The 22765-nt window shown below is 45.1% G+C and overlaps 1 protein-coding gene across 1 annotated transcript; it reads right to left on the bottom strand.

Moving 5' to 3' along the window:
- Positions 1-6440: 6440 nt before the first annotated feature.
- RTCB (RNA 2',3'-cyclic phosphate and 5'-OH ligase) lies at positions 6441-20972 on the bottom strand. Its single transcript, XM_030464519.1, has 12 exons — positions 20807-20972; positions 19958-20036; positions 18730-18797; positions 16862-16961; positions 14762-14918; positions 14015-14171; positions 12557-12716; positions 11423-11598; positions 9929-10117; positions 9343-9453; positions 8542-8661; positions 6441-7471 (listed from the first exon to the last, which is right to left on the bottom strand). The coding sequence occupies exons 1-12, from the start codon at positions 20897-20899 to the stop codon at positions 7364-7366; spliced, it is 1518 nt and encodes a 505-aa protein (XP_030320379.1). The 5' UTR covers positions 20900-20972; the 3' UTR covers positions 6441-7363.
- Between the last annotated feature and the right edge of the window lie 1793 nt (positions 20973-22765).

Here is a 22765-nt window from a genome sequence, read left to right as displayed (position 1 = left end):
GTGCTCAGTCAGAACTTTCTTGGATGACAGTGACTTTCCCTGTCAGCTTGCTCATCTCCTGGGCATTGCATGTCACTGCAGGTGACAGAGGACAATTTGGGTCTCGTAGACTGCCCTCCTAGCACTTCTTGTCCATGTCTCAACCTCTCAAAGCTTTATCCTCCTAGCATGCTGTCTCCTCTTGCAAAGAGAAGTCAAAGCTGCCCCTAGACAGAGTTGCTCAGTGGGGTTTTGTATGTTGGGAACCAGAGGTTGTGTTTTCACCCTCCTCATGATGAAGACAGTGGGACCCAAATATCAGCTTGAGCAAAGTGATGCTCTCTTAGCTTCTGTCCCTCAGCATATGAATGCATGCAGGAAGCAAAAGCAAGGTGGCACATTTAGCATTTCACACAAGTCTAGATCCTGTATCCTTACAGCACAGAGGAATTTAGGTGCCTCACTGGCACTGAACGCAAGGTTAGGAGCTCACTCAGAAGCTCCGCTTTGTAGCCAGAGGACTATAAAAAGCTTTTCTAAGTTTTGAAGTGACTACTTGAAACTCTGAACAGCTTACAAGCTCTTCTGCTTTCAGTTTAGATTATCACACAAATGGACCAGCCCCTCCAGTGGTACCACAAGCTGCAAAGGAAGACAGGCACAGAGGGCTGCTGCGTGCCTGCAGGGCTGGCACTGAGCATGGACATCTGGGTCATGCCCTGCAGAGGTACAGAATCAGAACTTTGTATTTTAATAGAAAAGACCAATTAAAAAGTGAGAGTAAAGGAAGTGATATCTGGAAATGAGCAGATAGGGCACCAAGACATTGGAAGATGAAGCGACTTGGTGCAAGTCCATGGTGAGTAAGAGTGCTGAAAGCTGCTCTCAAGAGGTGTTCTTGAGTGCCTCAGTCTTATGACTTTTCTCTCCAGACACTGGTTTGTGATGGAGGATTCACTTTCTGCCAGAGGAACACAGGAAAAGACACAGCAGTGGTGCTCTTGGCTGCTATTGATAATCATCAAATAGTTTGAATTCCTACCCAAGAAACAAGGAAACGAATATTTGTCTCATAAACACGGCTTCATGTTTCTCAATCAAGATAAAACTTCTGCCTCATCCACTGACCATTAAAGGAACTGCTCGTGGGGTCTGGCAGGAACAGCAGACAGAAGCCTGCATGTCTCCTGAACTAATGGGATTTTTGGAGCTGGGAAGGGAGGGTGGGAACAGAAAGGACAAGCCCTCTTCAGAGCAGCATGCAGCTCCTGGCACACCGTGTGCCTGTGAGCAAGGATCTCACTCCCTCCCTGCTTGCCCCTCCATGGCCTGGCTCTCTGCCTTAGAGGTGCTGCAGCTCCCCTTTTCCCCTCAGACCCCTTCTCTGGGTGGGTTTCTGTACTACAGAAGAGCCTATTAGCTTTGTGAACTCCTAGAAGAGCACCCAAAGGTACTCTCCTGCCAGCACAGCCTCATATCTTTGGCCGGGCAAAGAGGTTTCCATGGGCAGAGCTTTCCCTTCCACCTCAGGGCTCTGTCCCCCCACTGTGGTGGGGCTTCAGCCCTGCAGACACACGCAGGCATATGTTGGGAAGGAAGCAGACAAAGTCCTTTTTGAGCTAGACTCGACACACGGATACTCAAAATGGGGAAGAAAATACTCAAAATACCCCCAAAAAATCAAAATGGGGAAGAAAGTGCTCATCACAGTCCTTTCTGTAACCACCCGATAAAAATCACTCCTATTAGAGCTGAATGGAGAAAATCCCATAGCAACAGCTACAGTCTAACTACCCTCCAGGAAAAAAAAATAATTTACAGTGATACTTTTTTCCTCATCCAAGTAGTGGTTAAGGATTTGGCAGGGAAACAGTGGAGGAACCGATCAGTGTACCTATGATTATAAAGCTTGATAACTTGTCTGTGAATGCCTCGAATTTATAGCCCAACAATAATAAGCACTAGTCAAAAACAAAACAACCACAACCAGCTTTTTCTTTCTTTTCTTCTTTTTTTAAAGATTAAAAGCACAAACAGGTTACAACTTTTAAAAGTCAAGAGCTGGGTAACCAGGTAATTTATTGGCAAGGCATTCCTCCAGCCATGAAACCCACCTTTTCCTTCTGCTGAAACTACAAAAAGGGTAATTTAAAATCATGGGATTTGATTATTCTTTTTTTAGCAGTACAACCCAGAGCCTGCTACCTGCTGGCTACTGAAACAAAGCATGGTGCTGGTATCCCAAGACCCCACTGCTGTAACCCAAAGGCCTTATGGTTGTTTGCCCAGGGTGGACGCTGCTGCCCATGGGGCTTAGGAAGGTTTTGGTGGCTGGTCTATGTCCTTCCCTCTGCTCTGGAGGCTGAAGAGCAATAATTTGAGGCAGAAGCACTCTTGGGTGCTCCTGCTGATATAGAAGAACTAAGGCCAAGCTTCACACAATCCCCTATATGCTGAAGGGCAGACAGGGTTCAGAGGTCCACGATTCTTCTCTGTTATTCTCAGTGATGTGTTTGACTGCTTTTCATCTCCTTCCTTTCCCCCTCGAATTTTGTAATAAAACCTTAATGTCTAATCCTCAAGTGTGGATATTCATCACTGCTGGCAGCCTGCTGTTCTCCTTGGGGTGGCTCTTCCTTAGGAGAGTGCTCAGGTTTTATAATCTCCTACTGCTTAATTGCCTCAGGTAATGAGCTGCTGCTACAACACATCGGGGCTTGGACTTCACTTCACACCCCCCCCCCCCCCGTCACCACATCTTCCCCTGTGGGAGTTGCACCCCACCCTCCCCTTGGGTGCCCACAGGGGTCCCCTCCCCATTTATTTCTTCTTCCCCTCCTGATACATGACAGAGGAACAGACTCCCTGGGGCTTGCACTTCACAGGGAATAGCAGAAAACTGGACCTACGTGACTTCTACCCCACACCAGCTTGCCAGGGCTGAGAAGGGAGAGGTGAAAAGCCTGAGCTCCCATCTCCCCTCTTGAATGTGAGGCACAACTTGCACAGGGAGAAAAAAAGGGGTCGGTGCTTCAGTTCCCTCAGGCACTGAGGGAGAAGGAGGAAAATGCTTCCCTCTCCTTTCCAAGAGCCTGCTAGCAAAGCTGAGCCTGAGCAGAAAGCAGGTTGCTGCCTGTAGCACAGCTGGGGTGGGGGAATGTGGGGACTGGCAGCTCAGGCTGTGCCTGGCACCTCTTTTTAGGAGCAGGCTCCATCACAGCGCTGACTCAAACACCTCAGTATCATAAGGGAGGGCAGCCCAGCCCTTGCGTGTCTTTTGCTCAGCTAGTAAATGTTAGATTAAGTGCTGCAAGATGACTCCATTTCCCTTTCCTGGTCCTAATCTCCGCAATTAAGTCCAGTGATTGTTTTGGTTTCTGAACTTTATATACAATGTGAACCGAAGCAGTCTCCTGAGCATTGGGAAGGAGGGTGCAATGAAATGGGGATGTTCTCAGCACCATGAACCCCGACAGCAGCAGCAGCAGCACCTCAAGTCAGGTGGGGATTGCTTGGTCAGTGAGTGAGGAGGCTGAGTTGCACACCCACCTGGGGAGGTCAGGGGCTTTCTGTCCTTTGCTCCCTTGGCTCATACACCTCTCAGCACTCATGCCCAACCCCTTACCCCCTGCCTCCACCACTGCAGGACCCCCTGTTACATATTGTAATTAAACAAAACAAAACAAATCCACCAGAAACAGCATTACTACAGGTGGTTTTTGGGTGATAGGAAGCTACAATCTTCCTCTTCCTCCCCCAGTGCAGGGGATAAAGCACCTGCTGCCAGTATCAGCCTGGCTGGGGAGTGCAGGATTCCCACTTTTCCACCTCACGCCTCCCACTGCCACCTCTTTGGGCAGAAAACCAAAGGCTCTGGTGATCAAAACCCCCAGGGCTAGGACAGGGCTGAAGGGGGCAAAGCAAATGCCCGGCCCAGACAGGGCTGGCTGCTTGACTGAAGCCTTTGCTCCTGCAAGGGAAGGAGCATGCTGGCACATGCTGCGGGAGGGATATTGCTCTGTCTGATCGCTTTGAAGATTGGGGGGTGGAGGGAGGAGAGAAGAGGCCAGTTAAGTGTGTTTATGTTTGAGAGGAACAAAGGAGAGCGGAGGAGAGGCCGGGGGGTGCCTGTGCCAGAGATGTGTCAGAGATCACTTGTTCCTCCTGGGCCAGAACACCGGCTTGGGACCACCAGCGGAGGAGGAACCGGGTGCGTGGAGCCATGCTTAAAGCAGGGAGAGGAGAGAGAGAGAAAAAAAAAAAACAAAACACAAAAAACCTCCCAAGAGACTTAGGATGGTGATAAACGTGACACAGGTAAGACACCGGGCTCCCAACCAGCAGCGTGTGCAAACAAAGCACAAACAGACCCCAGCAGATCATGGTGCAAGCGTGAACCTTGCCGGGTCCTGGTTTAGGGAGCCCTGGAGTGCACAACATTTGACCAAGTCTCAAAGAGAAGGAGGCCACCAGCTGCACGCCAGCTCTGCCATCCTCATGGGCAAGGAATGATGTACAGGTCCCCAACTTGCAACACTGCCGGACTGTGACAGGAACAGCACCTGCACAAGCCCCTGGGCACACCACGAGAGCTAATTCTTGGGCGAGAGGAAGCACTTGGCCGTGGTCCCTGTCACTGCACAAGACAGGGACTGCACAGGACAAGACTGTCACTAGCAACAACCCCTGCAAGAACAGAGAAACAGAAAGGGCCACTGAAGCCAGCACCAGAGGTGATAAGTAGCAACTTCCCAGTGGCAGGAGCTCTGTTTTGGCAGACCCAATCTCTAAGTTCAGCTATCTTGTTCTCAAGCAGAGAGTGAGACAAATGCAGTGAGATACTTGTTCTCACTAAAAAGAAACCTGCACCCCCTGGCTGAAGGCAGACTTCACGCAGACACCCTGTGCAAGCCCCAAGGCCAGCAAACCTGCTGCTGCATACAGATGACTCATTTGACTACAGTTAGTCAGGGAACAAATGAGTGCCTGCTGTGGGACAAAGATGTACAGCAGCTCCAGAGCTATCATACCTCATACATCAACAGGTATTTCTGAGTTCTCAGTAACCTCCCATAGAAACAGAGATGCTTCTATAACCACACTGGCTCTTTGGTGTTGCTGAGATACAAATCCACCTATATTTCAGCATATTAATTTTAATACTGCATGCCCTGCCCATCTATCATTTTTTTTAATGTGTATTAAAAAAAGCTGATGCATAGCCCTATTTGCTATAAGAGACCTAAATTAGAAACAGATCTATGTTTAAGTAAAGAACAGGGAGATATCTTACATTTTTACTCTTTAGGTGGTTAGGAATGAGCATTCTCCTCAATGCAGCACAACATGTAACCAAAATTAGTACCAACTTTGCAACGGGAAACCAAAACTGACAGCACTTTGTGCATTTTTGAATTCCAGTACATGAATGCTGATGATCAGAAGAGGCTTAAGGTAGCATCTCCATGGTACACAGGATTTCTGCTTGTAAAAAACTGAAATTTGTCTCTGAATTGTAATGGTAGGTAAAAGTCCAAAGAACTATGTTTGAGAAATGTCTTTATTCTTAAATATTGATGTTTTAAGGTTCCCTTGCATTCCACAGAGTCTGAAATATTTAAAGACAGCAACCTCTGCAAGAATGTGCAGTTCTGCAGGAGATTTGAGACCAACAATTTGTCTTTCAGTCACTGGAAGCTAATTCACATTTCTAAGTGAATTGATTTTTGTTTGAAATTCAGCGAATGTGTCTAAGACCTCAGAGACAGCTATCTGGAACAACTCCACTTGAGAAAGCATGGGAAAACAAGAAACTGTCTGTAAGTCAGACCCAGAAAGACTCACAGCAGTAACTACTACTGCATGTGCTGCTTCTGAATCTGCAGCAAATACAGAATTTGAACTTAAGCAAACTGCAAGCACCAAAGTCACTGAGACAGCAAAATTCCATTATGCCTCCTCAGATCAACATGTTTCTCAGATCCTAAACTTAAAGGGATGTTTCATCAAAAGAAACTCGAGTCCATCAATCACAATCTGCTCCTTTTACATGAGTCCCTGGAAGGGCTCCACTCTTTCCCTGAGGTTCGATTTTCCTCCAGCCGCCCCCTTGTGTCTGCAAACAGACCTACAGCAAGCTCCAGCCCCTACCCAAGGAGGTGGACCCCACCAGAATCCCGGAAAGATAAAGCTGTCATACTCTTTGTAGAATTACAGAATGGTTTGGGTTGGAAGGAACCTTAATGATCATCTAGTTCTGCCCCACCTGGCATGGGCAGGGACTCTTGTCATAATCAAACTGATACTGCATTGCCCTTCCCTTGAATCCTGCAAGAAATCCTGTCATCTGCACATTTCTTGGCCAGATCACAACATGAGATGAGTTTCAAGAGCTCACATACATACTTCAGAGTTGACAACAGACATTTTAACCACTGAATAAGCACGACACAGATACACTGCAGCATCCATCTTCCCATTTTATTTTTAGTCCTCAAAAATGATCCAGTGGGGATGGTCAGTTTCCCCTCCAGTCCTGATTAATGGATTTAAAAGAAACATCAGAAGCCATGTTGTACTGGGTCTGACCCTGCAACTGGACTCATTTAAATCAGAGCTGCAGGACACAGAATGCAATATCATCCAATACAACTTTTACACGTTGGATTTGCACATCTGTAAGTTGTTAAGGTACAGCTTTTACTGAGCAAACAAAACCTCTCAAGGCAAAATCCTCAGTCCTTAATAGCATTTTCAGAAGACTGTGGAACACCTACTTCTACTGAGCCAAGTACAGCAGGTGCTGCTGAACGGGAGAGGGCAGGGGAAGAGGGCAACCCCTCCCACCCAAGTGGGAGACTACTCCCAGCCCCAGATTTCTTACCCAACTGACATGAAGCGTGCAACAACACAGACTATGCATTATCTGCAAACAGAGCAACCTCTCCCTGCCCAGAAGCACCATATCCTGCCTATCAGAGTACTTCTGTATGCAGTGAGAGGCACTCAGATGTGGGGACAGGAGGTCTGGTTCAGAAGCCATCTTTGCTGATGGAGGTGGTCTTGCAGCACAGCAATTGGTGGCAGCTCAGCAAGTCTGAAGTCCTACCTGTGGAAATATCAGACAAATGGGGGAGGGACTGTATGTAGGAAATACGACTTACTCATTGCTTTGCCCTTTCCTCCCAAGAAAAGAACACCACATAACAAGGGGTGGGCATTAATTATGGCTAGAAGTGGTTAAAAGATCCTCAGATGTTGTTTCCAGAACAGGGATGACAGATCCAAGCATCCTGAAGAGTCTGAGAGGTGTGGGAAGATGATGATTATAGTCAGTTTTGTGTAAGGCCTGGAGATGCTGTTGTGTTCCTTCTATTGTCAATTCCTAGCCTTTTATAACAGCAATTGGTCTCAGTTTAATGGCTTTCTTGCTGATGCCAGCTGCATGGCAGGTGTTAACCACATCTGTCACATTCTTGTAAGACTCTGGTGCCTGGAGGGGGAAGAGAGAAAAAAACAAAACAAAACAAAAACTATAAATCACCCAAAGTCACAGGAAGTTAGCTGCAGGCTTTTGATATTCCTTCTTCACAAACACAGAATCATATGAATGGAGGGTGCAGAAGCAGGTGAACATGCTGAGAATCTGGCCACCTTACATTATCTAAGAAATCTATGAGACACTTGACTTTCCAAATAATCTCTCATGTTTCAGGTAAATTAATAGCTCCTTTGGTTCAGTTTTGCCTATATTCTAAGGTAACTCAGTTCACCAGCATGTATGAAGGTGCACTCCAGCTTCCTCCTTACATATAGCCTTTAAGATTTATCTTCACTGCCCCTTAGTGGCAGGAATCAGGGTTGAACTCTACAGCTTGCCCCTCCAGCATTCTGAAAAGGAAGCTGCTTTTAAATAGAGATTTTAATGTTATCAACATGTTTGTACAATACCAACACCCAAACATCATAGTTTCAAGTGATTAACACGCTTGCATGAGTACTGTTGTGATCAGAAAAGACATTCTGTCACGTTAATGCAAACAAACTGGAAGTCCTAATATTCAAAGTATTCTAGTCATTTAAGAGTTTTCTTAAACAGGAATTCATCTTAAAAGAGGAGGGTTATCTCATACACATGGCAGCTGCAGTGTAAAGTATGTTTGAGTTGAGAGAATATAATTGAAGAAGAGAATCCACTAAATGTAACTACTTATGTGATGATCACACAAAGACTTCTCAGTGTCAACAGTAATTATGCCTAATGCCAGGCAGAAAAGGAAAAAACATTCCCCCAGCCCCTAGTCCTCTCAAACAGGAACCTCCCCTTTCAGCAGGACTTGAGGAAAAGAGAAGACTTCACATTATTTTCAAAAAAAAAGAAAAAGGAAAAAAAAAACCCAAGAAAGAAAGAAAAGGAATAGTTTTATCAGAAATCATACCAGCTGTATATTTAGAGTAATAGCAACCACTTAGCACTGCAAAAATCCAGATAGGGAAAGTCATTCAGCCAGGGAGCAAGACTCCTTTATCCAAAACTCAAAGATAATGAAGTATGAAACTCACTTCTTCCATGACCAGTTTGGGAGAAGCAACACGGATGGCAATGCCCATGTCAGCCAACTTGTCCAATACATCCTGGAAGTCCAAGTTACGTCGAGATTTGGCTCGAGACAGTGCACGACCCTAAAGAACAGTTTTGTTAGGTTTATTTTTTGTAGTCATTTGTAAATAGAACTCTCTTATTCAAGAAAAACATTATTACATTATCTGTAAATAAGTATATTACATTATAACTAAGTAGATTACATAAGTAAGCCCAGAATGGCTGATAGTACAGACCACAGTAAGCCACAAATTGGGAAATTAATTTATACTTTAGGTGATGGGCTGCTGCAAAAATCACACATCTTTTATGATGGCTAGAGAAGTACCATGTGTATAACATACATGTCTAGAAATGTCTTTTTACCAAAAACACATCAGACAGTGTTCAGCGGTCAGAGTTTTACTGCAAGCTATTTATCTTCCTCAATCATCCTATTTTACTACCTTCTTTTAACAATTGAGGTAAGGACAGCTTAAGCACAATTAATCCTTAGTAAAAGGACCTCATTAGCCATGTCTTCAGCCTAACATACATGCCTTGTGTATAGCATCCTCTAAGTTTTCTGCAGGAGTGAAAACTACACAGTGAAGGACAAAGAAGACTTCTAGCCTTCTCCCAGGCTGAGATTACTGTGGCAAGGCTACACTCAGCTCCTGTTGTCCAAAAGATGAATCACATACTGGATAAACCTCAAGAAACCTTGTCCTCTACATGACAGTCCCATTCCAAGCCCTTCCTGAAATAACATTTTCACTTACAGCTCCATGGCAAGTAGTTCCAAAGGTTTCAGTCATGCCTTGCTCTGTGCCAGTAAGAACATAGCTACAGGTGCCCATTGTCCCGCCGATCAAAACAGGCTGTCCAGTCAGCTGTGAATGAAAAGTATTAATTCACAAGAAGTCTAAACCCCCTAATTCTTGATTATTAAGTTTCAGAGGAAATAGATATCCAGGAAAGAAGGTCAGGTTCACATTCCCTCAGAGCATCTCTGCCTTGGGTGCCTGACATCAAGGATTCTGGAGAGCTAACTGCACTGAAAGATGTAGACCAGCAGATTAAAAGACCTGCATCCAACAGACAGACAAGGCAAATCACAGGAGCCTGTCCAAGGTATGAAACACTTATTTCCCTTCATAACTTTCTAACCCTTGTGGGTGTGGAGCAGAAGAGGGGGCTCAGTGTTGCTAAGATCACACAGACCAGCAGATACTGCCATCCCACTAGGATTCCAGTGCCATTAGCTCAAAAAACAAACTCCAAGCACTTAGGTTTCTGTTTGGGACCCTTAAATATTCTGATTCATACAGAATTCTCCTCTGATTTCCTTCTCCAACAGCAACTTACTTGATAATCGACAGCAATAAGAGGATGGTGAGGAGGGAAGGCTCTGGTTGATCCCTTTCTGTGCACCAGCAGGGTCCGCTCCTTCCCATCTACTACGTGTTGCTCCACTTTGGCAATGTTGTGAGACACATCATAGATAACATGCATATCAAGGTCATCTGGGGTTGTGTTGAAGACTTTGGCAAAGGCCTAAGAAGCAAATCAGGATGTGAAATACATGGAGATAGCTTTTCTACATGTACACAGCAGTTACTGTGTTCTGTTTACTGTGATCTGTTTAGGAATTAGTAGGGAACAAAGGGTTTCTTAGTGATAAGACAATGACCTTAACACTTGGCATGGCAGGTAAGAAACCAGTCAAATTCATCCACAGTGGCAGTGAATACAACAGTGCCAGGTGTGACAGAATGGCACTGCCTACATTGTTTATCTGCCCATTGGCAGCTTTAATGCTGGAATTCAGTCATATCTCAACCAGACTAATTCTTACAACTGTGAAAAGATGGCTTCAGCAGTGTAAAACTAATTTTCTTGTATCCTCTTTTTCCAGTTCAAACCATTTTCAAAAATATTGCTAAAGTGGCTTCTGCAAATACAATCCAGTGGTGTTGTGTGGTTTTAGATGAACTGCAGCTTCATAGAATAATAGAATCGTAGAATTGGCTGGGTTGGAAGGGACCTCAGAGATCATCGAGTCCAACCCTTGAACCACCGCTGCAGTTACCAGACCATGGCACTGAGTGCCACATCCAGTCTCTTCTTAAATATCTCCAGGGACAGAGAATCCACTACTTCCCTGGGCAGCCCATTCCAGTGCCTGATCACTCTCTCCATAAAGAAATTCTTTCTAATATCTAACCTAAACCTCCCCTGGCACAACTTAAGACCGTGCCCTCTTGTCTTGTTGAAAGTTTTCTGGGAGAAGAGACCAACCCTCCCCTGGCTACACCCTCCTTTCAGGGAGTTGTAGAGAGTGATGAGGTCTCCCCTTAGCCTCCTCTTCTCCAGGCTGAACAGCCCCAGCTCCCTCAGCCTCACTTCATAGGACTTGTGCTGGATCCCTTCACCAGCCTGGTTGCCCCCCTTTGGACCCGCTCCAGGACCTCAATCTCCTTCCTGAGCTGATGGGCCCAGAACTGGATACAGGACTCAAGCTGTGGCCTCACCAGGGCTGAGTACAGGGTCAGAATCACTTCCCTGGACCTGCTGGCCACGCTGTTCCTGATACAGGCCAGGATGCCATTGGCCTTCTTGGCCACCTGGGCACACTGCTGGCTCATGTTCAGCTTCCTGTCACTCCAGACTCCCAGGTCCCTTTCTGCCTGGCTGCTCTCCAACCAGAGACTTCGTGTGAGTCTCTCCAGCAAACACAGTTTAAAAAGCACAAAAATGAAAATCATGTTAATTACTGCAGCTACTCTGTGTTCTATGTGTCTGGGATAAAGAAGGGGATGTGTACCAAAATATTTTCATCAGAGACAACTCTGCTCCTACCTGTCTTGTTAGAAAAGTCATAGAAGAGCGGTTGACCCACGCATAGTTCCCAGCAGCTGCCATTCCCTTCAAGTAATCCTGTCCCTCTGCAGAAGCAATCCTGGCACACGCCAGCTGCCGATCATTCACTATGATTTTGTCTCGTTTCATAGCTTTTTCCATAGCCACCAATGCATCTGGGAAATCAACAGGGTAAGTCTATGTGAATTCTTAATTATGTTTCAGTCTGTGAGAAGAACATAGTGGTCTGTAATTTATATTCTAAAACTGAATACATTTGTCCCATGGACAAACCTATGGATTCTTCTCAAATGCAAAAGCAAATCTGTGGCAGAACATCATCAATTGTTTGCAAACAGCATTCCCCAATATTACTTTTAGAATGAAAAGCTTAGAGGCTCAGGTATATCAAAAAGAATTCTCCCCTTGGACAAAAGCAGATAAACTTACTAGTAACTTCTAATAAAGTAAACGCTCTAGTCAGGTTCAAAACAATAAATACAGGGGTAGCACTTTCTCAGGACACAGTAATTTAGTCTTTTTCTGCTGCAGGAATGCTTGCCTCTGTTACACCTGACATTATGGACTCACTGTCCTCAGCAAACGCATATAAAGACAGCTCCTCAAACAAATAGGATTCAGTGAAAATCTCCACACTGTCTTGATTGTAGCATAATTGAGTTTGGAAGGGACTTCTGGAAGTTGTGTTCAAAGCAGCTCCAGCTATATCAGGTCTTACTCAGCCAAGTTTTGAGCATTTCCAAGGACACAAGCTCTATAACCTAAGTAATCTGCTCCAGCATTTGACCACTTTAATAGTTAAAAAAATAAATGAGAATTCTACTATGTAATTAGAATTTCCTTCGCTCCATCTTCTGCCACCTCTAACCCTACTGTCACGTGGATGCATAATAGCAAGATCAATTCTCTGCATGACCAAAGACAATTAACACATTGGTTTTAAACTTATTGCTAAGAGGCTTAAGAACACTCGCAAGATCAAGCAGACAAAATTCAAGGCAAGCCCTGTCAGAACAGACCAAGAAATGCTCTTTGGTGCTACAGTTTACTGCTGAGGATGAAACCATGCTGAAGTTTGCTTCCCTCCAGGTCTCAGCACCACTCAGATCATACCTGTAGCAACTTGGTGGCCCAGGCCTCTGCTGCCACTGTGGATCATCACACACACCTGCCCTTGGTGGTCGATGCCCATCTTCCTGGCAGCATACTCGTTGTAGATCTCATCCACCACCTGGATCTCGGCGTAGTGATTTCCAGCTCCCAGAGTCCCCAGCTGCCAATCACAACACACGAATCACACAGGGATAGAGAAAGAGCTCCTGGGAGCACAGGGGTGAGCCGTGGGAATAAGGGCAATAGGGCAAATTGCTATAGCAAGGTTTGGGGTTTAGTAAGGCTTTTCCAGGAAAAAAAAAAAATCAAAACAAAAATCCCTATATAAACTGGAAGGAAGTAGAACATACCACCATCACTGTCCTCTTTGTTCAGGTTTATAACATAAGTTAAACATGTTATAAGCCATAAGCCTGGAAATGGTTTACATTTAAAATGGCTATAGTGTGTGCTTGAAACGCATAAATCCCACGTATGCTGGGGATCTGAATAGATGTTACAAATACTCAGATGCTTTAATGTATACATTTAAATGTATTTTATTTATATAATAATAATTTAATAATATTTTAGTAGTATTAAATTATAGTTAAATCATAATTATAGTTAATCATATACTACTGAACTGCAGTATATTTTTACTGTTGGAAGAACACTACAATTAAACAAGAGGACCAGGATCTACAGACTGTGCTGATGCTTTTATCCAGCTTATTAAAGCTGAGTTGAAAGACAGGAAGAGTACAGATTATTGAGAATTCATCAACTTCTATAGGCATGGCACACATATGGTCTTCTGCTTTGTTGCAACACCACATGGAGGTTACAACACCCTGTTCATTACGAATTCAAAACCTTTCAGTAGCTCAAGCATGATATTCCATTTCCAATCCTCAAATTTTTTCATCTCCACTAAGAGGAGATGACTTCTTTGCAAGGTGAATGTGAAAATTAAGGACATAAGATTATTTTGGGGTTAAAATGCCATAATCTTTCAGTACCACAAGTCACAGAACTCAACAAGTTATATAAAAGTAAGATTTGCAAATGCTAGCATTAGTATAGTCATCTCAGAAGTGTTCCATCCAAACCAATGAGACTATATACAGAGAAGAAATCTTTGCTGAGCAAACAAAGGGAAAAGCTACAGAATAACTTGCCGGTCTCTTAAAAATAAAACTGTTATCTGGATGAAGAAATGCCACCAAACATGAATTCCAGTGTCAGGCATTAGCTGATGAAAAACTGATGGCCCCAGGGACCTTGGGTACACCTAGTATTGCTTCCTTATTACAACTCTGTCAAGAATTATTCAGAAACAGCCCCACCATCTCACCTCTGCCCCTGCCCAGAACCTGTAGGCAGAGTTTCAAGAAAAGACCCAAAACTAGAGCACTATGTGCTAACCTTTACGTTTGAACCCTGAGCACTCACAACCTTTCTGAAATATAACATTACCTGAGGCAGGCCCCTCTTCTTTGCTCTTGAGGAGACCTTGTTGGGGTCAGCTTGCAGCATTCTTCCATATTCCTCACAGTGCTCCTTGTCCTCTGCCCAAGCATAGCCTTCCCGGAGAGACCAGTCCACACCCATCTCTAGTGCCTCTTCCAAATCCCTGCAATTATTGAACACCTACATGAGTGTTATCCTTAAAAATCCTTAAAACTCCACTGGATATGAGCAGCTCCGTGTAAATTCATCATTGGACCTACCTTCAGAGCTAGCCCTCCTTTGTACAGGGAGCTGGATAGGATTACCTCAAGAGATCCCATCTATTATTCTATAGTTTTATGATCAGTCCCCAGATCCCCTAACAAGCAGTCCAACTTCTTAAAACTTCATGAAAATCAAACTCTACAAATATAATAACTTTAGGAAGGTCACTCTTTTTTGTGAGGGGAATATCCTATTTTCTCTCTCACCCCTCTCAGAGAATACCTTTATGTACATGGAGGTTTTCTGTCAAAAGACATCAGAACCTATCAAAAACTTTTATCTACTTCAGGGTTTTAAATGGGGGAAGAAAGATCTGACTGCACTGCTGACTATGCAAGTCCTCCTGGTGAAGGACATATGCAGAAAGAATGGAAGGAGGTTTACAATTACTTTTTCTTTCTTAAAGTCTCCTATTCATATAAATCTTTCATCAAAACGAATACCAGAGATGCCCCCTCCAGTGATGCACACACCAAGTCATTCTCTTACTTAGCATTCATGGGGATGACACCTTTGGAGCCAACACCAACAGGAATGTGATCAAACATGGCCTGGGCAAGCTGCTCCTTCACAGGCTGCACATCACTTTCATCCAAATTTGTACGCAGTAAGCGGACACCACAGTTGATGTCAAACCCCACCCCACCTGCAAGTGTAGAAAAAGCAACGAGGTTAATAAAGAAAGTGTGCTGATGGTAAGCACTTGTTGAATATTCATCTTAAACCAGTGTCCTGGTTTGGGCCAGGATAAAGGTGATTTTCTGTCTTGTACTTTTGCTTTTAGCTGAGTCTCTTGCAAGTAGTTGCACTTGCTGAAATTAACAGCAAGTTTCTCAGTCAGTGTGTGCTTCTAGGATTGATAACACTTGATGTTTATAGTTACTGCTAGAGACTGGTATGCAGAGCCAAGGACACTGCTGAGCTCTGAGGAAAACTTTTACCCTCCAGGAGGGTAGAGAGGTCCCACCTGCAGCCCTCCTTTGGGGAGGAAGGGACAAGATAGATGCCAGAATTGACCAAACAGAGTATTCCACCCCATATACGCCATACTCAGTATAAATTTGAGGGATCACAAGGGCCAAGCCATGATTTCCTGCTTCCAGCTTCCGGCTACTGCCCTTCCTGCCTTTCCTGCTTCCCTTCCTTCACCCGGCATCCTGGAAGGATTCCATCCATTCCTCTGCCTGTGCTCCTGATCCATGCCAGCCCATATCTGTGTGTTCCTGCCTCCAGTTCCCGACTGCTGCCGACTCCAAGAGTCCAGCCTGGACTTTCCCAGGGCTGCCCTGCAGCCTCGGTGGTGACGTGAGAGTTATTGGGGGAAAAGGGGGAAGGAATGTGGTATCCATTTTCCTGTATATTTGTATATATTTAGTAATTTTTCCTATTTATCATTACTGTTTCATTAAAGATGTGTAGTTTAGTTTCCAATCCATAAGTCTCTCTCCCTTATTCTCTCTCTTTATCAAGGAGGAGAGAGAGATTAATAGCGTTTGTTACTCAGTTTAATTGCCGGGCCAGTGTTAAACCGTGACACCCAGTATTTCTGCTGACAGAGACCCTGTACTGAATGCTATGATCTTTGCCCTTCTTTCTGGGAAAATACTGGGGAAAAAAGTAGAACTGCATTAAACTTGATTTTAATAGAGTAACAGAAATCCTCAGAATTCAAGACAGCAAAAAACGTAGTCTTGCAGAGAAAAACTCAAAAACTCTTAAGAAAAACCAAACCAGACAGTTCTGCAGTCTTGAGCATGTGCTCTACAGACCAAGCTGTATAACTAATTGCCTGCAGAATTCTGTGTTTACAAAGTTGCTTCATCAAGTAGCCAAAGAGAAGTAGACACAACTATAAAAATACTGTCCTCAGAAAGTACAGGGTGCTCAGAAAGTGACAGATCCCAGAATGGCTCCTGGATGCAAGATATGCCTGGAACCAAGGCCCTGAGAGCAAGTCCTTTTTGAATCTTCACTGGAATAAATCACTAGCTATAATAAATGGTAAATACTTACAAAGAACATTAAACTTAAGTGCTCAGCATTTTGCTAAATTCTTAAAAAATTAAAAAAAATAACTACTGCAGGGAAAGACCTATGTGAAAAACCACCATTAATATGAGGGTTCTGCTATTAACCAGAGTCAGAGGAGGGCCACCAGACAAAGAGATCTTGGGTTTAAGTCAATCAGGAACACTGAAACGGCTTGAAGCAAACCTGAAACATGAATATCATGTTTCACTACCACAAAAACATCTCCAAACCATTAGTAATTAAAGATACAGGTGTTTATTAAAAAGACATGCACATTCTAAGGTCAGCTTTTTAATAAAGTGTAGAAATAGTCTTAAAGTATGTTTCCAAACATTGCTCAAAGAAAACAGTCAATAGTTAGCAGCCTGACAAAACCCAAGTTCAAAGTTTTGTGCTCTCCCTTCAAAACTGAGGGACCTCATGAACCCAGCCCTAAAAGACAAGGGCAATTCTCTCTGTAGTATTTAAATATTTTCAGTGTAACCATCTGCTCTATAAAGAATCAAGATTTTGAGTGAGAGAATTACGCATCCATTAACTCCCAATAATTATCCTCACCTGGTGACACCACTGCTTCAGGATCATTCATGTCAAAGGCAGCCATGTTGCCAATGGCAAACCCATAGCCAGAATGGACATCTGGAAGGCCTATTGATCTCTGAAAGAGAATGAAGGAAATCTTAAAGTTTTATGAAACTCTGTGCTGCACAGTCACCTTCGTTATACTTTGTCTTGTGGTAATGGTTGCCACGTTTGCAAACATACCAAAAAGAGAATGGATGTTTGGATGTAGATGGAGCAAACCCACTGATTGAGGTAAGTATCTAAATTCCTGCAGTTACAGGACAGAGAGTCAGAGAGAGAGCAGAGAGCACATCTCACTCTGAAAGAAACACTCAGTGGCAGGTCAGCTGAGCAGCCCTCATGGCTCTACTGACCAAGATCTCCATAAAACTTAGGAGAAGCTTAAACACCTAAATGTAAGAGTTGTGACTAAAAACTGAATTCTAACCTGGCTTTTTCTTGGCTTTAAGAGTTCTTGCATTCAAAACCTAAGCAGGCAATAGATTATAAGTAGGGACATAAGAGACAGAAGGGTGCTAGAGTTTGTTTTTAGAGAGTTCCACTGGGGACAACTGCAATATTTAAATACTGTAAATGTAATAAGGGAAGAGTTCAGTGCTATGGAATAGAATTGCAAAGCAACCAGTATTTTCACTTCTTAGCTGTGTCATCAAACACTTGACTGAAGACTGCACCCTGTAGGCTGGAAAAGGCCATCCTTTTAGAATGGTATCTTGAGAGGATAGGACAAGATAGGTGGCAAGTCACTTTATTTATAGAAGCATTCATTTTATTGAACTTTTTCATATAATTACTAGTTAGAGAATACCAGTGTGTGTTTCTACACAGCTCTACAAGTTCAAAGGATATCTAGCCTGGCAAGTTTAAATTAGGAAACCACAAATGGCACTCCACATTTAAGCAAATAAAGAAAAAGCCCAAACACCCATAAAGGTGTCAGAAACTGGAACTTTTTAATGTGTTTATCATCCATTAAAAGGAAAAGCATTTTTCAGTGGGATTTTGTGCTTCTAACGCCTCCCCTTGCCATCACCAAGAAATCTCTTGGTCTGAAAACAAAAAATTGAAGATTTGAAAATAAAACCTGAAGATGTGAATAGACACATCTCTCCTACAAACTACCAGCCAAAATTCCCATTTTAAGATGTTGTTACTAACCTAACTTACTCCCTTTTCAGTTGACCATTAAGGCATTTTAACAGTGTGATGGGCTACCTTTCACTACAGCCAGAAATTCCATGCTTTTGCCAAGCAACCATGAACAAGGAAATTCTGATCATGTTACTTATTAATATCTGCAGTATCAGACATGAATTTTTTTTTTATAGCACTTAGCACTTCTTGAAAAGTGACACAAGGGAGTATTTTCCTTCTCCATCATCACCATATCTGATACTTTGTTTCCAAAAATGCATGGGACAAAGAAAAAGTGTTTACATAAAGGGAAGGTTCACTACAAGCACAAGGGCAGCAACAGTAAAACAGACAACACTGTTCCCTCCTGCTCTGTTCCCATTTTTTCATGCATTTCAGGTCAGCAGAGGAAATTCAAAACCAACAGACAATACAAGTGTTGGGGGAAAGGTGACTCAGGCAAACTGGAACAACACAAAGCAATGCTGGAAAAGCTTCAAGTCAAAAAGCAGTGAATGCAGTTTAGTGGACACTTGTTCTGGTAACTTAAGTTTCATAGCTTGCCCTTGGAAGTTCTTACTCAGAGACAGGTTCTCAACAAACTGTTTTGGTCTGGATTCCTTCTCACAACAAAGTTTCCACTTGGAAGGTAATAATCCTGGCAGGTAAGAATAGAAAAAGAGCAAATTTTCAGAGCAAATACGTACATGAACAATGCCAGGTAATGCAGCCACATTCCCAATCTGTTTCATGGCAGGCAAAAAGCCACCTGCACCTGAACAAGATAAAGAAAAAAAGAAAGTAAACAATCTGGTAATCACAATAAAGAGCTTTCTATAAAGGTTGTTGAAAATAGTGGCAAATCAAAAATCAGTCACCAACACGTATTCTAACCTGGTATAAACATTATTCACAATCTGCAGTTTCATTAAATAGGATATTACACTGAAGTCCTAGCTCTGATGTATTAAGACTGATCTGTGCAGAGTCATCAGTGCTAACAACAGAAGTGTGATACCACCAGCCCAGCTCTCAGATCTGGACCCAGTCCTGTGCTGCTGCCTCACACCAGAGAAGCCCGGGCTACAGCCCCCAACAAAATAAACTCAAGGCACACGCATTCAGGGAATGAGGAGGGCAACCAGGCTGGTGAAGGGACTCAACCACAGATCCTATGAGGAGAGGCTGAGGGAGCTGGGGCTGTTCATCCTAAAGAAGAGGCGGCTCAGGGGAGACCTCATCACTCTCTACAACTCCCTGAAAGGAGGGTGTAGCCAGGGGGGGGTTGGGCTCTTTTGCCAGACGACTTTCAGCAAGACAAGAGGGCACAGTCCTAAGTTGTGCCAGGGGAGGTTTAGGTTGGACATTAGAAAGAATTTCTTTACGGAGAGGGTGATCAGACATTGGAATGGGCTGCCCAGGGAAGTAGTGGATTCTCCATCCCTGGAGATATTTAAAAAGAGACTGGATGTGGCACTCAGTGCCATGGTCTAGCAACTGCAATGGTGGTTCAAGGGTTGGACTCGATGATCTCTGAGGTCCCTTCCAACCCAGCCAATTCTATGAATGCTTGAAAGTACAGAGGGCAGCCGGCAACTCGGTGCCCATACATTGGATGTGGGCACAGGACATGCTACGGCCACAGGTCACACCTCTGTGCTGCTCACCAGGCCGCAGTAGCTGGCAAGGTGAAAAAACTCATCCCTGTTTCCCATTTCTCCCAATACACCAGCTGGGACATCCCACAGAACTCTCTCCACTGCCCCCCTGGTACTTCACAGCCAACACACAGCGTGGTGTGAACCCAGGGGCTCAGGGAGGTGTCCGAGACCACAGTTAGAAGAGCCCGAAGGGCTGGGGTGTGCCTGCAGGCTCCCTTTTTGCTTCTTCCCGCCTCCCCGTTATTCCCTCCTCCCCCAACCTTCCCGGACTCACCTCCGCCACGGCAGGCGTTGCGCAGCTCCTCGAACATCAGCTTCTCCAGCGGGTCGTTTACGTAGAAAACACCTTCCACCTGCGGGGAGAGCTGTCAGGCCGGCCGGCAACGGGGCGGCCAGGGCAGGGCAGGGCCCGGCCGTTCCTCCCCCTGCCCCCCCCTTCAGGTGGGCCGCCCCTCACCCCCCGGGCACCCAAGAGTTAATTAATTAATGTAGGGAAGTAATTGAATGCTAATACTACAGCACTGCAGTGAAAATTGAGACAGTATTTCCACACTCAGCTCCAAATTTCTCCTCATCATAACTGCAGTGCCTGTGAGCATGGATTGAAGAATACTTCTGACTCAGACAGAAAGCTCTTAGAGCTGGCAGTGCTGGTAGTATAGAATCACAGAATCATAGAATCAGCTGGGTTGGAAGGGACCTCTGAGATCATCGAGTCCAACCCTTGATCCACTACCGCAGTTACCAGGCCATGGCACTGAGTGCCACATCCAGTCTCTTTTTAAGCATCTCCAGGGACGGAGAATCCACTACTTCCCTGGGCAGCCCATTCCAAAGCCTGATCACCCTCTCTGTAAAGAAATTCTTTCTAATATCCAACCTAAACCTCCCCTGGCACAACTTAAGACCGTGCCCTCTTGTCTTGTTGAAAGTCATCTGGCAAAAGAGCCCAACCCCCCTCGGCTACACCCTCCTTTCAGGGAGTTGTAGAGAGTGATGAGGTCTCCCCTGAGCCTCCTCTTCTCCAGGCTGAACAGCCTCAGCCTCTCCTCATAGGGTCTGTGCTCGAGTCCCTTCACCAGCCTGGTTCCCAGTTGAGCCCAGCCCTCCCTCTGCCACTCACGTGCATGTTGGGCACGAAGCCCTTCTTGATCCGCCAGCAGTTCTTGTCGATCTTGTCCAAGTACTGCAGCTCATCGTTGTAGCTGCGGCTCATGGCGGCGGCGCCGTCTCCTCCTCAGCGCTGCCACCGGCACTCGGCCAACGGCGGGAACCGACGGAAGCCGCCGAGGATCATGGTGCCGCCCCAGCTCCGCGGATAGGAGCTGCCGAGGGTCAAACTTCCTCCGCGGGGGTAGGACCGGCAACGCCCCCGGGGTGTTCCCTGTGGTGTGGGGGTAGAGATGGAGATTTCAGTGAGCACGGGGAAAAGAGTCGTAAAAAGTTACAAAGGTTTTGTGTGAAGCGGTGACTCTGCTGTGAAAAGGAGAAACATGGAGACCAGGACGCGTGTGCTTTGCTTAAAACGTGGGGAAATTGCTGAGGTTGCTGTAGGGAAGTAACCATTATAATGGAATTGTAATATGGAAACCTCACCTCGGGGGCTTGGGCTGCCCACCTCCAAGTGAAAGACCCCTCCACACGGAGCTGGCACCATAAATTCCGTGTGTACTGGAGTTTTAAACTGAAGGAAGTTATTCACTGATGAATCAAAGTAGAATAACCATGAATATCACAGAACCATGGAGCTGTCATGGTTGGAAAAGACCTCTAAGATTGCTGTGTTCAACTATCAACATCCCCTCTCAATACAATTAATAAAATGTATTTATCAATAGCTGTACCACTATGCCCACTAGAGTGTATCCTGAAGTGCCCCATCTACACAGTTTTGAAATACTTCCAGAGATGGCGATTCCATCACTTCCCTCGACAGCCCATTCCAAAACTAACTATTCTCTCAGGAAAGAAATTCTTCCTAATATCTCATCTAAACCTCCCCTGGTGCAACCTCAGGCCATTTGCTCCAGTCTTATGTGTGTTAGTTCAGTGGAGCAAACTGAACAAAACGTGTATCAGTGTAGAGAGCTTTGTGACTCTGGTGGTTTAGCCTTGTTGATTGCCCCCTAGCACCCCATATTTGTGCAAATACACAATAAATAAAAAAAAAAACATAGAAACATAGAATGGTTTGGGTTGGAGGGGACCTTAAAACCCACCTAGTTACAACCCTCCTGCATGGGCAGGGACATCTTTCACTGGACCAGGCTGCTCCAAGCCCCATCCAACCTGGCCTTGAACACTTCCAGGAAGGGGGCAGCCACAACCTCCCTGGGCAGCCTGTGCCAGTGTCCTCCCACCCTCACAGGAAAGAATTTTTTCCTCATGTCTACCTCTGTTCTGTGTACATGTTGGTGTTTCACATACTGTGTAAACAACCCCACTTTTTGAGATAACACCTGCACCTCCATATCTGCTCAGAGGTCCCTTCTGGCCACCCGGCTTGCTTACACCCCATCACTCCCTCACTGCTGCCTGGGGCCTGGTAGGGGCTGACTCCATGGGCCCTGGGGACACTCCCACAGCCTCATGGTGGAGATGTGGGGTCCGGCCCCATGGCAGGGCTCTGTCCCCCCACAGCAGTGGAGAAGCTGGGACAGCCTGGAGGAAGCACCCGATACCCATGGGGTGAAGGCACAAAGGGGAGCGCAGGCCCTGGTGGGGTGAAGGAACCTGGTGGGGTTTGTTCCTCCTCCCTCACACCCCACAGGACCTTTGGGCTGGCTTTGCAGAAGGAACAAATGTTCTTTCATGTGCCTTTCAGTAATGAAAGCTCTGTTCATGCCATTCCCCTGGAGAATGGGTAGTTTTGGCCTGTGGGGCATTTGGGTACCACTGCAGATGGGTGGTTCGCTCAACTACAGTCAGGCAAAAGCCTCCTGCACCCCATCATCAATTTTATTTCTCAGCGTGAGGCAAACAGCTATTTGCTGTAGAGCCTTGGCTTGGAGAGGGCTCCTGTGGAGGAGTGAGAGGTGTGGGAGGATGGCCGGGGTCTGAGCATCACACCAAGCAGATGGGG

Source organism: Calypte anna, chromosome 1, assembly GCF_003957555.1.
Source record: "Calypte anna isolate BGI_N300 chromosome 1, bCalAnn1_v1.p, whole genome shotgun sequence".
NCBI classification, from domain to species: domain Eukaryota; kingdom Metazoa; phylum Chordata; class Aves; order Apodiformes; family Trochilidae; genus Calypte; species Calypte anna.
This window is presented reverse-complemented; position numbering and strand designations above follow the sequence as displayed.